Here is a 16,172-nt window from a genome sequence, read left to right as displayed (position 1 = left end):
TCTTGTATATTTTATGGCCTAGACCCAGCACCTCAAAGACCTGAATAACTCAAGTCAGTAGCAAGAAACACCATCAATCCTCTCTCCCTTACTCACACACACACAGAGGAAACCACCATTAGGCCATAAACCGTACAGAAACAAAAGGTTATAAAGATAACTACAAAGCAATCCTAAACTAACTCATTAAATCATTCATTCAGCCCACTTTCCTTTTTCACATGCTTTGCCCTTAAATCACTTCTTCCTGTGATTTTTCCCAAGCGCCTTTTCAGTTTCTTTTCCTGAAGGAAACAGTCTGTAAATAAGAGGTACAATAGTCCAACATAAGCCGACTTATTTGAGGAGTTCATTAAACATGACTTAACAAAAAGGGAGCAAGCTGCCACCTAAGTGACTTAAGAACCTGGAAGAGGGGGAGCAACACTGGAAAAGCAGGTCTCCTCTAGTTTACATTTAGGCTCAGCAGCATGGGTAACGGGTAGAATTACCAAATGTGAGAACTGTGGAAGTAAAACCACTCTCAGAGGAAGCAATTTTTATCTACAGGCTTAAAAAGCCCTTTTGTTGTTGTTACCACCTAGCTCCTGCCATACTTAAAAAAGCAAACCATTACAATGTCCACAATTCCTTTACTGCCCTTGTTTAGACATTCAGAAAGCCCTAGATCCAGGCACACAACCAACTGCTGTTCCTCCAACACTTCACTGAGTACTTCTGGTTTTACATGTTTAGTTCTTGGCAAAAAAATGCTGCTGTAAAAAGCAGAAGACAAAAGGAGAGATTATGGAAATCCAGTCTTCAGCAAAGAGTCAGTACTCCAAATGCATGAATTTCTGGTCAATAGTTTTAGCAGCATTTATCTACAACACATTTAGCACAATCTGTCTTAGTAAGAAAAAACTCTGAGTGACACATGTAGCTCAGAACTGAACTACTAGTCCCAAGTACATTTCTAAAGTTGAAATAAAGAATATAAGCAGACAAGCATGTGAAGAACAAGCAGTAAGAATGAACAGCAAAGCAATTCTAAGAGTCACAACATCCCTGCTGACTGACACTGTTATTGAACCACCATGCTAACCCTGCTCAAACTGTTTCACATTCTCCAGCAAAAGGACAGCTATGAAGCTTCTAAGCAGTTTGTGTCCACTCCTTGCTGGGGTGCATTGGCAGTTAGGTAGTGGGCAACTGCTGGATACAAGTTTTATGTCAGCCTGCACAGGAACCGGCCCTTGTGTGAAGCCAAGCTGCAATTCCCATCACCGAGCAGCAAAGAGGTGTTGGATGAAATGGAGCTGATTGCCTGTCAGTTGTGAGACTGCAGCTGATGATTTGGACTCATAAAAAAAGGCAGAAAGAAATAATTACAGAAAATTGTTCATGGAGCACTGAATCCTGGAAATATCCCTACCTGTATATAAACTTGCCTCTTCTAATTGTATCAGTATGTTAAAGACATTGCTTCTACCTGCAAACCTTGCCCTTGCCACTCTTACGTCCTTAGAACATCACAGGATGATACCTGCAATAAAGCACTTACGAGACAATATTGTGGAAGGATCTGTATATAAATTAGCCAAAGACAAATGAGTACTTAAGAGTTCAAAGATGGAATGGCAGCCAAGCTGACCAAGCAAAGACTTGAACTAAACAATCTCACACAAAGAACCAGAAAGGTACCTGGAAACGGCAGAAGTCTGCTTACAAACACTGCCTGGGAGAAGTCCTATGCACACTTCACAGGGTTCAAAGGATGACAGCATCATCCCAATGCACCTTTGAAGCCACAGAACAATGTCACTTCAAAATACTGCTCCTTACAATATGTTACAACATAATGACCAAGGCAACCAGAAGCTCTACAAGTACCCAAACTACTTGTCTAATAGCTTAAGCAGGGAAATGCCTGACAAGTACAGGAACACTCAGCAATGGTTTTGGAGTCACAAGCAGCCAAGTGACTGTCACAAACCAAACGCTGTGGTTTTGCAGAACCAGGCTGCTGCGAACTGAACCCTGTGGGATTTCTGACAGATGTTCCGCAAGAGAAAAGAGCTGAGCAACACCAAGCAGGAAGGCAATGCTCCAGACCCAAGTATCTCACACCTCATGCTCTTCCCTGAAGGCTAACCATATGGCATTTTGTAGGTGTTTTCAGATGCCTTTCCAGCCCTTGCCACTGGAGACGGAGCAGTGGGAAGTCTTCTCAAATCAGCTTTAAGGAAGGGAAGCCCTGGTGCTACCCCTCTCTCCTATTTATACCAACTACTGCAACAAACATATTTTATATATAGCTCTGTGGCTTTTTTCCAGACAGAAGTAACTCAATGCGGGTGTACATATGTTTAGACCACAGCAATTGGAAAGAATGTCCCATAAACACTGTTAACCCTGCTCCTCCGCTGCAACCAGAACAGGCTCTACCACTGCAGAAATACAAGCAGTGTTATAGGGGGAGAAAAAAAGTCATCCACCAGAAGCTAAGCAAGCCACTCACCACCTGTACAGCACTGACAGGCTTCACTACAGCCCCAACAGATTTATAGCTGCAAGTCAGCAGCCAGCTCTTGTCACATCAAGATATAGCATCCAACTGCCAAGAGACCACGTAGGGGTGACCAGGGTGTGGGCCAGCACGAGGGCAGACACACAATACATACAGCATCTGCCAGCATCCATTTGCATTTTAAAGCAATCTTGCAGACTTAGGGGCTGGGCAAACAGAAAATAGTCAGATTTGCACAGCACTGTATGCAAATCCTGCTTGTACTGAAAATATCAGCAGTGCCACCATATTTTAATGAGTAAGTTCACACGCTGAAAAGAAACAAGAAGGGCAAAATGCAGGAGCCATGGACCAACATCCGAAATGTACTTCCCTCAGGAGTGGTTGCAGGAACCTCAGGGACATGTAGGTGAGAGGTGCTGCTATAAACCCACAGGATGCTGATCCCAGTGCTAAGCCTAGATTTTAACATGACTCCAGGTGAGCCAAACCCCAGGCAGCAGCCTATAGGGAGACACAGTGCCTGTTATATTCCCTTTCCTAAAGGAAGGTGCTCCTGCTGCCACATGTACACAACTATAAGGTGATAACTACCATGCCTTTCACCAGATTGTCCCTCTGCAAAGACAGCTCTGACAGTCTTCCCAGAACACATTAAAACAACCTTTCATCACATTTTTCTCTACAACAGATAAATGCTGGAGTGGGGGAAATTAATGTGTAAAAAAAAAAATGTCTTGTGCTTTCTTATATCTGAATCCAATGGGACTGGACTTTAAAGAGGAAGAAAGCATAAACACTTCAGAAGCATCTAAAAAGGCACAGCATCTTTGGTTATGTGATGTGGAAAAGTTAATGACCACCATCTCATGCCTCTGCAGAGACAGGCGTCTCTTGTCCTGGGGTATAAATAACCTAGCTTTATCCTTACATAAACCTGTTTGTAACTTCAGGGATGAAACTGCCCCTCCTGAATACATCAGGTCAGCATCTTGCTTGGTTCAGAGGAGGCTGTCAGGGAACTTCCAACTGGGGAGAACAGGGGAAACCAAGTTCACATTCCGGGGATGATGGTGGGGGTACAAAAGAAAACCAGAATGTCTCTGGTTAACTGTTTACTAGGGGAATGGTAAATAGGTAAAGAGAAACAGTCTTTGTTCCAGGCTTCACAGAACTGGTTAGCAACATGTCTGGTGAATACGGATTAATGGACAAAGTGAGTTGGTCAAAACAACAGGATGTACACAACTGCATGATATACATATAAGGCATGCACACACATACACGCATGTGCATGAAATGAATCATAGATTCTGATCCTGCAATCGACCACAGAGGCACTTATCTTCACATCCAGTGGGTGAAGTGGAGCTACTCACACTCATACTACCTCACACGAAATTAAGCACATGCTTAAGTATCCACAAGAATGGAGTCAGAGTTTGCATTCAGTCTTCTTTTAAACCATTTGAGGTCATCATGACTGTAAAAATGTTACACAAAGAGTTGTGAAAGACTTTGAGTACATTGCAGCTGTAACACAATGACTGTGTCACTTTATAGGCAGGGGAAAAGGGTGGATTGTAAGTTACTGTACTAACAGGCACACTAAGAAAAGTAACATACACTCAACCAGAACAGAGTATGTTTCTCCTATTAAACACATACACAGAAAAATAGAAACATACTCATACCATCATCCAACCAGGCCCCAGCATTTAAATACGCTCTACAACACAAAATCCCGCTTGGCAGCTGTTTACAGTACTTTCCTTTCTGGGGATCTTAAAAAAGCATCCAAATGAAATCACACTGCAGAGTGGGAGGGCAGGACGTGGGACACAACCCAGGCAGCAGACCTGGAAGTAAATCTCTCTTCCAAAGCGATGGCTACAATACATAGTCAGCTTTCCCTCTGCTGCCTGGAGAGAAGACCCCCTCCCCAGCAAGGGAAACCACCCACTTTGACATTTTATAATGGATTTTGCTTCTAATCCCTTCCTTCTGCCTTGCTTCTGCAGCTTACATAGATCACTGATGATTTACAGTTCCGCCATCTCCTCAGCATGAGAGCTCCTCGACTCTACTGATCCCAGATGCTACACAAACATGCTTCAGACTCACAGCTCCCTTCCCCACTGCCTACAGCAGGAATACCAGCTCCTCTCTGCCTGGAGAGTCATAGTATTCTTTACACAGCCTCCTCCCCTCCTCAGCTAAGGCTGCTGGCTAAGGCGGGTCAAGTCGCTCCTCCCTGTACAACAGGCCCTAAGTGCCAGAAAAAACTGCCAGTAAAAAGAAGGAGTTTCTGTTGCCTGCCAACAAACCTTTAGGCAGTGGGTGATGAGTGTTCCCAGTTGTTTTAAACCTCTGGGAAGCACTGAGAGCAAAACTAAATGCCTTATCGCGGCAAGCGCTCTTCCCACTGGAACACCACAGGACTCTCCACAGGCACTGTTCTTCCTCCCTTCGTGTCCTCAAGGTGCCCTGTAAAATGGTTTTCTTTCACAAAATTAAAAGGCAGATTCTTCCAAACTAAGACAGCTCAGTTCCCTTGTCAGAGATGCAGAGGTGGGAACACCTCATGCAACCATATCCTCTGCCACACAGCACAGTGTTATTACCCAGGCCAGGTCGATGCTCACTTCCAGACTTGCTGGTCAGCCTGGAACCTCGGTCACCAGACCTCCACCACAAAGGACCAGACAGACTGGAGACAATGCTGACTCTGAGCATATTATATAGGGTTTGTCTAGACTGGAAGTGTGGTTCGCCTGCTTTTTCCAAAACCCATGTTTAAATTAACCAGCATGTGCTTACACAAGTGTGCAGGCCCTGGGAAGTGCATCGGCAGAGAAGTGCCCAAAGAAACCCTCCCAACTGTATGTGGCTGCCAGTGGATAAATATAGTACTGCACACATGGCTATACACCACAATCAGAAATGGATTTATCACAGGTTGTGGACATCAAAATGCTGATTTGCAGCCCTGCTACAGAAAGCAGGCCAAGAACTTCACAAAGCAAGCATCTACAAGCCAGCCACCACATCGGTGATGCAGCAGAGCCCCTCCTTCAGAAATTACAGCTAAAATCACATCCAGAGCAGTCAGCGGTGAGGAAGCTGAAGCAAGCTGCCTCCAACCCAGAGCACCTTCCCCTCATCCTTCCCTAGCACCAGTTATTTGCAGTGCTGACTGCATATAAAATACATCTCAACAGCTTAGCTCAGGGAGCCTGCAGAGACACGCAGCACAAACCACGGATTATGAAGCAGAAGGATTATCCTCCAGTGCAGGAGAAGGTGGAAGTCCAATTCCAGTCTCAAAAGCAGCTCAGGCTTTTAGAAACAACTATATCCACAGAGGCCCACCACACACTCCTCAGGAATAGTTGTCAATGCATTCCATTAAGAGCGTTTTATGTGATGTTGTCTCCATTCCCCTCTAGCACAATTCCTGTAGCAGGATTCAGGGCACAGGCTGGGCAAACCCCCCCAAGCTATCCTTCATGGTGGGGAAGATATAAAGAAACATTTTTGAAGCGTAGCTGGCCATGGTTCAGTCCAAGAAAACCAGATGAGCTGGGACAAGGTGGGCTTAAACAAATGAAGCAGATCACACATTTGTCAGTTCCAGCTGACAGTCAGCAACGCTTCTGGACCCAGCTGCCCAAGAAGGATGACACCCCAAAGCAGGTTTGAAACAACTATGCTTGGGACTGCTATAACTCATTCAAAACTGGGAGGTAAGCCAAAAGCAAGGAGTTACGCACCTGTTTTAAAGTCCTGGATGCTGGGACACTTTGCAGTAAGTGGATAAGTATCCTGCCTGTTTTACATTGAGGGAAAAAAAAAACAGGCTCAGAGATCCTAAAAAGCAGAGCACAGGACCCAAAACCAACTGCACTATGTTAAAAATTACACAGCTCTGTTTCAAGGTTCACTCTGCCTTTACACATTTCAGCAGCACAGAAAGCTTTGGTTAGGAGAATGAAAAGCATCACTCTTGGCCCAGACAAAACTGTTGCAGAAAAGACTCTAATATTGCTGCAATGTAACTGGCAAAAAGAAGCCCTTTCACTGGTATAGCCTGTTTCTTTGAAAGACAGGCTCACTCAATAGACTCTTCTGATGCTGTGTCACCATTAAGACAGTGTGTCATGGAAGCTTAGCCTGCAAATGCTTTCAGCATAGACAAGTGCTCAATCACAAACACCCTTACTCATTGGAGTATCCAGCCCTCTCTGGATACCTCCAACACCATCCCCATCCCCTTATGGTCCATGTCCATGGCTGAAGGACATTTCATGGCAAGTTCTGAGCACCAAGAGCAGACATGAGGCAGGACTTGCACAGACTTCTTTCACTCTCAGTCCTATTCGGTGTTTCAGCGACTCCAGCAGCTCAGTTGCATTAGAGACTGTATAATGAACACAAGCTCCTTTGCTGCAAAGTCCTGGGCTGAGCAACAGTGCCTTGCTTGGGTTTTTTTTTGCAAATGAAAGCATCCCTAGTACAAACAAGACTTCAAAGGCAAGCAGCCCCTTATGTGCTACTCAAAGGTGCGCAACCAATTTCAAAGCCCTTTGGAGAGCTCAAAGGCTACCGCTATTGGGCACAGGAGACACAGCTAACACTTCAGGACTGGCACTTCAAACAACGATTGCCCTATGCAGAGCCTGCTTGTGGATAGGGAAGGGTTTTGAACAGGCAGCACTGCTCTTCACAGTGCCTACTCGGCAGAAAACCAGGAGCTTTACAGGTCTGTAATCCTCAAATCCACTGACAATACCATAAAGTCGCTTGCTCGTTCTCTCAGAAACTCCATCTGCCTGCTCTCAAGCCATTTGCTAATGGTGTGACTCTCTACTACTATGCAGCCTCCAATAATCAACTGTCTTCCAGAGAAAGGAGTCTCTCTGGATCCCTGATGGAGGAAATTTCAGGCTAGCTATATAGTTTTGTTTGGGAGATGCAGAAATTCAAGAACCATCACTGTAAGGAAGGAATGCCATTGTTCAAACTGCACCAGGTAAGAAATCTCATATTAGCTATTAAATCACATGAGACTGCTTGACCAACTACGAATTTTAATACTGTATTTGGGAGAACAAGCGGAACCGCCTTTTATTGCTATTGACTTGGAAACCCTGAATACACCAGCAGTCCATAAACTTTTTTATAATACTATTTTCAATCAAAGTTTCCCCACAGTAACTAACAACAGTGCTGGTCTCCTGGGACACAAGCAAAATTACAAAGCTTACTGGGGTTTCCACAGTTCTAATTCATATGGTGCTTAATCTGCTTGGGCCTGTCAGAAAGTCATCATCACCAGAGCTACCAAAATCATTAGTGACAATGGAACTAAGTCAACATTTACAACAGCACATTCTGGCGACTTTTAAGCAAATAATCCTAAATGAACACACAGTCCTCACATGGGAGATGTAAGAAACATTGCTGGTAAGCTGCAAGACGCTGGACTTTGTGGCTAAGGCTAAGATATGGCCTCAGAGGATCAGGATTCAATTTCTAGGCCTGCCTCAGACTTCCTGTGGGAGTTTGGAGCCATGTCTGCATAGGAAAAGCATGCTCCATTCCACACACACACCTTTTATTCAAGGCTGGAGCTTCTCTAGTTTGAGTCTAATTTATCCTTGTCTGTCCAAATGCTCACCAAAGCCAGGCAGATGGGATGCTCCTGCAGTCTATGGTCATACAAACACCAGCAGCAACTCGCCTGTGCACCAGTGTTTTTGAAGACAGATCCCAAGGCACAGATCCATTGCTGGTTACAACAACTGCAGAGCTCAGCTGTATTTTCCTTGCACAACATGCAGACATGCTCAGGGCAAGGCTAAGCAGCACTGTGGTGAAAGGAAACAGTGGGAGGTTTTTCTCAACTGCAGTAGCCACCCTTTGATGGGTACAGCCTCAGCAGAGCCTGTGAGGTTTCAGGCACAGGGACCAGCCCACATCTGGAGCTGGAAACCAGAGCAGAGAGCACACTACAACCCATCTCCCATGCTCCCTGCATCTACAGAAGCCCTCAGAAACTTCCAGCTCAGTGGAGGCAGGTACATCAGATACAAACAGAAGGCTGAAGTGACTGAAACGGCTTAGTGCTAGTTAATTATTCAGACCCTAGCTGGGATCACTCAGCACTAATATCAGGACTCCATTCTGGAAAGCACTGTTTGAGCACCATGTAAGTGCCACTCCCTGCTTCAAACAAGACAAGGGACCTTTACAAAAGTCAAAGGCTAGCTAGTACATGGTGTCTGCTTTCACTCTCACAGAGAAAACTGCACCAAGGCTAACCAAGCAACTTCTTCAGACCTTATCAACAGGAAGCAAAATATCTACTAAAATTTCCCAGGCCAACAAAACGCTGATCAGCACTTTTTTAGCTTGAAATGGAGGTGATGTCCTGCAATAGCTTTCCACTAGACACAGGGGAGAGTGAAATAACATACAAGTCATTTTACAGGTACTTACAGACCCCTTACGTTACAAAAGCACATAGTGGTCCAACCTGGCCTGACTTCCAAACATCACTCAACAGTTTTGCCCTCCTGAAACAAATGAGGTGATACGCCACAGCATAGACAGGCAAACAGGTGGTACAATTTGGAGGAGGTTTCTTTCCACTGTGTCTGTGGACATCTTTCTCCACCAGCATTCCCTGCACCACAGCGAATAACAGCTCTGACCAGCAAGCAGCAAATGCAACAGCTCTGACCAGCCCTGACCTCTGTCATCTTACTATCCCAGACAGTAAAGGCTCCAATACACGCTTCACAGCCCACTGCAGAACAACAGCCCACAAGCAAAAGGGGATCATCAGTCTGTATGCGTGCACCTTATCCAGCACAGCAGGGACACAGTAAAACCTGCTTACGAGTCTCTCCAGTCAGGCTAGCTGAAATCCCACGCTCCTTCTCAGAATACCCAGCTCATCTGAAGGAGGTGAAGAACAATGTGCAAGGCAAGACCACAGCAGCTGTAAAACACCATCCAGGTTAATCAGCATGTGACCACCCAGGGGAAGCAAGAACCATTTGAACCCACTAGGCAGATGACCTGGTTTGTGCTATTTATGCTGTATGTACCCCACCTGTTGGCACATCATTCCCCTATCCTGCTGTGCAGTGGTCTTCCTGCAGTCTTCCACAGTAGAAACAGCACATTTAGGGGTGGGTAGAAAAGAGGATCTTTCCAGCAACCTTGTCTCAAGATTAGCAAAAAGGACCACAGTGGTTCATGGACAGAGTTGCAAGCTACAAAAACAAACATGTAGAATTGTTATATGCTTTTATATCCACCATACTTCAAGAACCAAAAGCAATGGGTGATGCAGTCCACCAGCAGAAACACTTTGGCTTTGATATGCTCTGTGGCTATAAGTCACATTTACCGCTCATGTTTGTTAGGAGAGCTAGCCAGATTATCCTGTAATTTCAGGGCAAGGTATAACATTCATGGAGTGAAGAATGGAACAAGGAAAACCTACACCAGTGTGTGAAGCTGTTAACATAGTGTCATCTTCAGCACCATGTATTTGAAGATGGAGTAGAGGGGACCACAGCAGCCTCGGAGGGAAGGATTCAGCCCCTCCGCTATGACACTCTCATCTATTCCACTGACTATATGCAGATACATACCACTGAAATGCAGGTCTGGCTATGGAGAAGCTAACCAGCCTTTGTTTCTGCTTTAAGGGACACTGTTATAAGCCTGACCAGAGACAGACATAAAATCCCTTCTATCTCTGGACAGCGGCCCCTAAGCTGTTAAAGCAATTGAGTGTGTTTAGACTGAGCAGTGCAGAGATCCCTAGCTATCAACCAGGGCCACACAACATTCATGGATGCTGAAGCAGAACAGGCACAAGCAGAACAAGCAGAAAACCAGGCAATGGTTAGATGCATCCTCTCAGCTGTGCCACTGGCTGCACTGGTCCCAGACCTGGTGGTCTGAGCACAGCTCAGACTCTAGTGGAGTGGAGAAGAAAAATAGGGCAATACTGTGCTAACATCTCAAAAGCACCATCATTATGTAAAAGACCCTTCCAAATCCTGCCAAAGCAAAAGCTTATGACAGCATCAGACAGGCTGCTCTCTACTTCACCCACACAGTCAGGCTGCTCAGCCCCACATCTAGCTCCCTAGGAAGTGCTGCCTACAAGGAACCCAGCAGGCTTTGCTGCTGAAGGACCAAGTTGTTCCCAAAGACTTACCAAGAATCCCACTCTGCAGCAAGCCTCAGCTGAGCCTTAAAAGATTTAATAAGAGGTGATGATTTCTGAAGCATTATATCAGTGAAACAAACTTGTGTGTTTTTTGATTCTCTTCCAGTTCAGGTTCAGCAGCTCTCAGCTGATCCAGTTAAGACCAGTAGCAGACTAAACTGATTTATTTTGGAAGCTACAGTATTTTCAAACAAAAAGACTGTGTACTGGAGGCAGGAAGCTACAGCCAGGCCAGAAACATTACTCCACTTTCCTGTGTCCAGGACAGCCTGTGGTCCTAGCCCAGCCCTGCAACTTTTAAGAAGCTGGAGAACTGTGCTGGGAATGCAAGGGGCATGACAAGGCATGGAGGGACTCAAGCTCCTATGGATCTGTTTCCCTCTTAAAGCTGTGCCTGTCCACTTGCAGGACACAAAGCTATGTGTATGGGTTTCAGCTGCCCTAACCAGGGAGCTACCATTAGGCTGATGGGAGTCAGGAGGTGGGCAGCAAGAACAGACCATGCCTCACCAAAGGAGGACAGGAAACCCTGCCTCACCAGGAACATCTTAGGTGTCATTTTCAGAATGAAAGCCCTCAGAAACGTTTTGCAGAGCCACCCAATCCACCCCAGCATGATGGAGTGGAAACAGGGGCTCCAGCTGCATGTGTTCACATGACACTTGGTGAGGGGAGACCACGATACAACAATCCAAGTGCTGAATGACTTCCCGCTGGGGAATGTCAGGTTTAGTCAAAGAACTCTTTTAAACTGGCAACATGAAATATTTCTGGCTTAGAAAAAGAACAGGAGAGATCAAAGAAACAAGCAGCAAATTCCAAATGTGTTTTTTTGACTCACTGGTTTACTGTTTTAGGAAAAAGCCTGCAGCAGGTTTTGCAGCAATTTGTTTCTACATTGACATTCCTAATCTGCTTTGACTGAAGATACCCACACAAACATATCCTAAAATAGGCACAGCTACATCAGTTTTAAGGATGCTTATATTTACAAGAGTAGAGCTTAACAGTATGAACAGCAAGAACTATACCTGCTCAGGTACATTACTTCTGTGAGCAGAGAAAGATTTATGTAGTCAAGTTGCAGGCTAATGGAACAACCAGTATATTTTAGCAATAGGAGATGGCTCAACACTTAGCTGCCACACTGTTCTGCTATTGCCACTTATTAGGGTGATCCTACGCTGCTCCAAAGGTACTCAGTGCCCTGTTTCTACCTCTGTGTCTCCACTGGAATCACTAGCACTGTGGCCAGATGCATGGCTGGATTTACAATAGGGCTAGAAATCCCCTAGAAACTGAATGCAGGCCAACCAACCTGTCTGAGGAAATAGTAGCTTCCAGCCACCACACTCGCATGTTATAATCCCAACCATCAACAGGCCTAGATTTAAGTCACTGTGCTCCAGCTGTATATTGGTTCAAGATCCAGAAAAGACAGGAAAAGTGGATTCAAGCCATCAACATCAGAAGACAAAGAAAAAAAAGAAGTCTAAACACAGAGCTCATCAGGCAGTAGCAAAACTCAGGATTCTCACAGAAGTTGTTTTCAAAAAGCAGCAACAAACCCAAACACAACATCCAGTTTGTCAACAAGCTTTAAAGAGCTCCTGTTCCTTCCCCTTATTTTATTTATTATTTCTTTAAATATCCATGATTACGTATTGGTTCCTTAGTTCTACTCCTGTGGAGGTCTTCTGCAGCTGCACAGCAAAACCATGCCTTAATTATAAGCAAAAAATAAGTCCTAATAAAAGCACCAAAACAAGTTCTCTCTTGTATAGCTCCCAAGTAACACAGTGCATGTCCTGCATAGCCCTCATGCAAAGTATCTCCACTTACCCACACTCCCCCTTGCAGAGCAATGCACAAACAGGTCTCTGCAGAGCCAGCCTCCCACTGCCTGCCTACATCCAGCCCAGCATTACATGGCTGCTTCATTGAAAGAAGCCAATTTTCAGTGTCACAAACTGCCCAAGGGGTCTGTCCCTGATCACTGAGCCTGACAGACCTATACCAACAAAGAGCTGCTTAAGAAAGAGCAGGGACACTGAGGGTGCTTGACCATCTTAAATTGAGCAGCCCGCTGCAATAAAAGCTTGAGGGACTCAGAGGAACCACAGGGCTTCACCTGTATGTGCACATACAAAGCACAGTATGACCTTTCAGATGTTAATCTAGGGCAGCCGTCCTGCTCCATCCTATGTAATCAAGCAGCAATCAGCTCAGATGACCAGCCATAGCTACCAGCTTCACAGGCCCTTCTGAATTTCCATGTGACTAGAGTCACATACATCTTTTGGAGCAGCCATTTCTCAAAAAGTCCAAGAGACAAATATGCCTGAGGATTTCTCCCTGCAGGTCAGCAAAGATCCTTGAAGAGCCATGTGTATGATGCTCGATTTCAGCCCCAAGGGATCTACACTTACACCTGATATCAGAGAGGATCTGAATCCTGCTGGTTTAGAGAGGTAGAGCTTCTCACCTTGGAAGGTAGAAGAGCACACACACAGCAGAGGGGATATCTCAACATATATCCAACATATGCTGTATCTTTAGTAAGGGGCCCACTCCCTCTTGTCTTGCACATTCCAGCTGTCCCACTGACAGCAGGCTGTAACTCACTTGAGGGAAACTCAGAGCAGATCCCTTTAGGAAACCAACACCAGCACCTACCACATCAAATGACAAACTGAGCTGATGATGAGGACGTAACAAATTGCTTCTGCCAGCAAACTCCATAGCAGTTCCTTTGCATCTTACTGATTAACTGCTCTTAATCCAGCCCTCAAACCCTAATTTGATGGTGTGGAATGAATCCATGATGTCCCCAGGGGATCAGACAGCCCTAGCTGCACAATGGGAGAGACAGCACAGGGGATACAACAGAGCTCTTCCAAAAGGCATGTGCAAGGAAAACAAAACCAAACAGGTACCAGAGAATACCCTGGGTACATAGCAGCAAGTCACAGTCCTGAAAAGGAGTGTGCAGATCTCAGCTCCTGTTCACAGAGCAAGAACACAATGCTCACCGTACATGGTGGTATGGGTGGATTTTGGCTCTTTTGACAGAGGTTTCTGCAGAATACAGATCAACAAACTGCTCTTCAGCCACAGCTACAAAGCACCTTTCACTGGCAGACCACAGGCTGCATTAAATGCAGTGCATGCATGCACATGAACACACTGAGGTCATGCACAAACACCAAGGACTCTCCTCTAGACAGCTCTAAGGAAGCCAAGCAGGTTTTTCCCTTTCTTGGCAAGAGAATACTGTGCTCGTTGGCATGAAATAGCCATCTTAGGGAAACTGACCTGAATCAGAACAAGATTTCATGCTGGGGACAGGATACTTAGGTAAGGTGTCATTTACTTCCCCTGAAGTTTTACACACACTCTTCACTCCAAGAGACAAATTTTGAAGCAGTATTGTTTTGAGACAAATGAGTGCACTTTGCAGTCATGGATTACAAGCATTTCTTATTTACTAGTGAGCCTTCACAAGGGGGGAGGGATTAACCTTTCTATTTATGGAGAGAGCGAGCGACACAAGGCTGAGTGATTTGTACAGGGTTACAAGTGAATCAGTGAAGGGACTGAACAAGGTGCCCTGACTCAGGAGCGCCTGCCATCGACACAAGGCAATGCCACCCAGCTCCTGTTCTCCCCACAACCAGGATTAAGTCATCCTCCTCATGACACCAGTCAATTCCTAGTGAGTGACTGTCAGGAATGTTCCACAACACCAGGAAGAATGATGGATTTTTCATGCAGAAGCATTATACCACAGACATCTCCAAGGGAAGGAGGTCTGAGGCACACAGAGGAGGAACATGGAGAAAAGCACATCCAGGCCTATGGAATGCAGACCCCCCATCTGAACAGTCACCTCCAAGACACATCTCTCATCCTCCGTCTCTCAGACCATCCCATCCTTTCCCACATGCTCAGAGAACTCTCCTTTGCAAGGCTGAGTGCAATTGCTTACACCGAAGATCAGGTCTTTGTGTATCACCAGCTGCCAGGAATGCAGGTTTGCAGTTGGAAACAGAGAGGAAGAGGCAGTATTATATTTCTCCTGTCAGTCATCTGTAACAACTCCACACACCACAGTGTGGAAAATCCCAAAAGCTTCCTGATACAGAATGGGGTAGATAACCACACAAGCAAAAGAAGTGCTTCAGCAGAAGAATAAGGGCTTTAGCAAGGATATACAGCACAGTAAAGATCCCAACTAAGAGACAGACTACAGTCACATCTCAGTTGCTCTGCATCACTCTACAGTTACATCAGGTCTCCCAAAGTACTGTTACTACAGATTGGACCTTAAGCAACGCAGCACTCACCTTGCTGCCTATGTCTTCACGCTTGTTCCCAGGCTTGCTCCTCCTCAGCTTAATGGAAGGGGAGCGAAGGAGATTTTTGATCCGACTTGTTATTGTAGACCCTTCGACCGACATCATCTCCAGGTGCCAGAGGGTGTTCACCCCACACACACGAGCCCAGGGCCGAGGCAGAAATCCCGATGTGCTCAGCTTTGCTTACACCCGTTCACATAGCTCTCAGCGATTCTGCTTGGGAACTCCACTCCTGTTACACTGCAGAGCTATTCACAGAGGCTGGCAGACTTTTCTCTTGCAGATTCCAGAGGATCAAATCAGCAGTAATCTAAACGGAAAGATGTACCCATGGGTCAGTACAACATTCGCAACAAATTCTACCCTCATTCTTCGCAAGAAATGCCAAATGCAAGAGTTTATGGTAAGGGTGGGTGCAGCATTGCTTACTCTCAGAGGTTTCCACGAGAATTATTATCCTTTTAGTAGTTATCGGCACATCTAAACCAATCATCAGATCAAAAAATTGTATTTTACACTTCAGTATCATTTTATGACAAAGATAAAAATCCTCACCGCTGGAGCCCACTAACGGAGTCCATCCAGCCCCTAGCTTTTGCTCCATACACATCCATTCTACCTTAGGCTTCACAGACAGGAAAGCACAGCGCTGTGCTTCATTATTAAATACCAAACCGCAGCAGCTCACCAAGAACAAACACGAGGGAGTTCTTAACTCTCACAAATTTAGCTCTGCTTTAAGTACGTACACACATATATATCTAGTGGGTGATATGTGACAATAAAGGCATATAAGACTTCACATCCCCGCACCCCTCGTTTATAAAGAGGGTGAAGAAGGAACTGTGACTGCTGCCAATGATTACAAACCCTTCACCTCTCCCGAAGCTCCGGTGCTTGCCGGGGGGAAAGAGGGATCTGGCCAAAGCCTGCAGCAAATATATCCTCCCGGCTTCCGCGCAAAATGGGGGCGGGGGGAAGAGAGAGCGAGAAAGAGGGAAGGGGAAAGAGAGAAACGTCCGAGTCAGCACAACCGGCGGTCCCCTCCCCG

The 16,172-nt window shown here is 45.6% G+C and overlaps 1 protein-coding gene across 3 annotated transcripts in view; it reads right to left on the bottom strand.

The window, feature by feature from the left end:
* MAPKBP1 (mitogen-activated protein kinase binding protein 1) overlaps positions 1 to 15,431 on the bottom strand; it is a 99,160-nt gene extending 83,729 nt beyond the window's left edge. For 2 of the 3 annotated variants that reach the window (XM_013127716.3, XM_005143922.2), the window contains exon 1: positions 15,110 to 15,226. In XM_013127716.3, coding sequence (XP_012983170.2) covers positions 15,110 to 15,226 — 117 coding nt within the window. Of the gene's footprint in view, positions 1 to 15,109 lie in introns of all 3 variants that reach the window. The other variant, XM_031044543.2, reaches the window with a different exon arrangement.
* Positions 15,432 to 16,172: the final 741 nt, after the last annotated feature.

Source organism: Melopsittacus undulatus, chromosome 4, assembly GCF_012275295.1.
Source record: "Melopsittacus undulatus isolate bMelUnd1 chromosome 4, bMelUnd1.mat.Z, whole genome shotgun sequence".
NCBI classification, from domain to species: Eukaryota; Metazoa; Chordata; class Aves; order Psittaciformes; family Psittaculidae; genus Melopsittacus; species Melopsittacus undulatus.
This window is presented reverse-complemented; position numbering and strand designations above follow the sequence as displayed.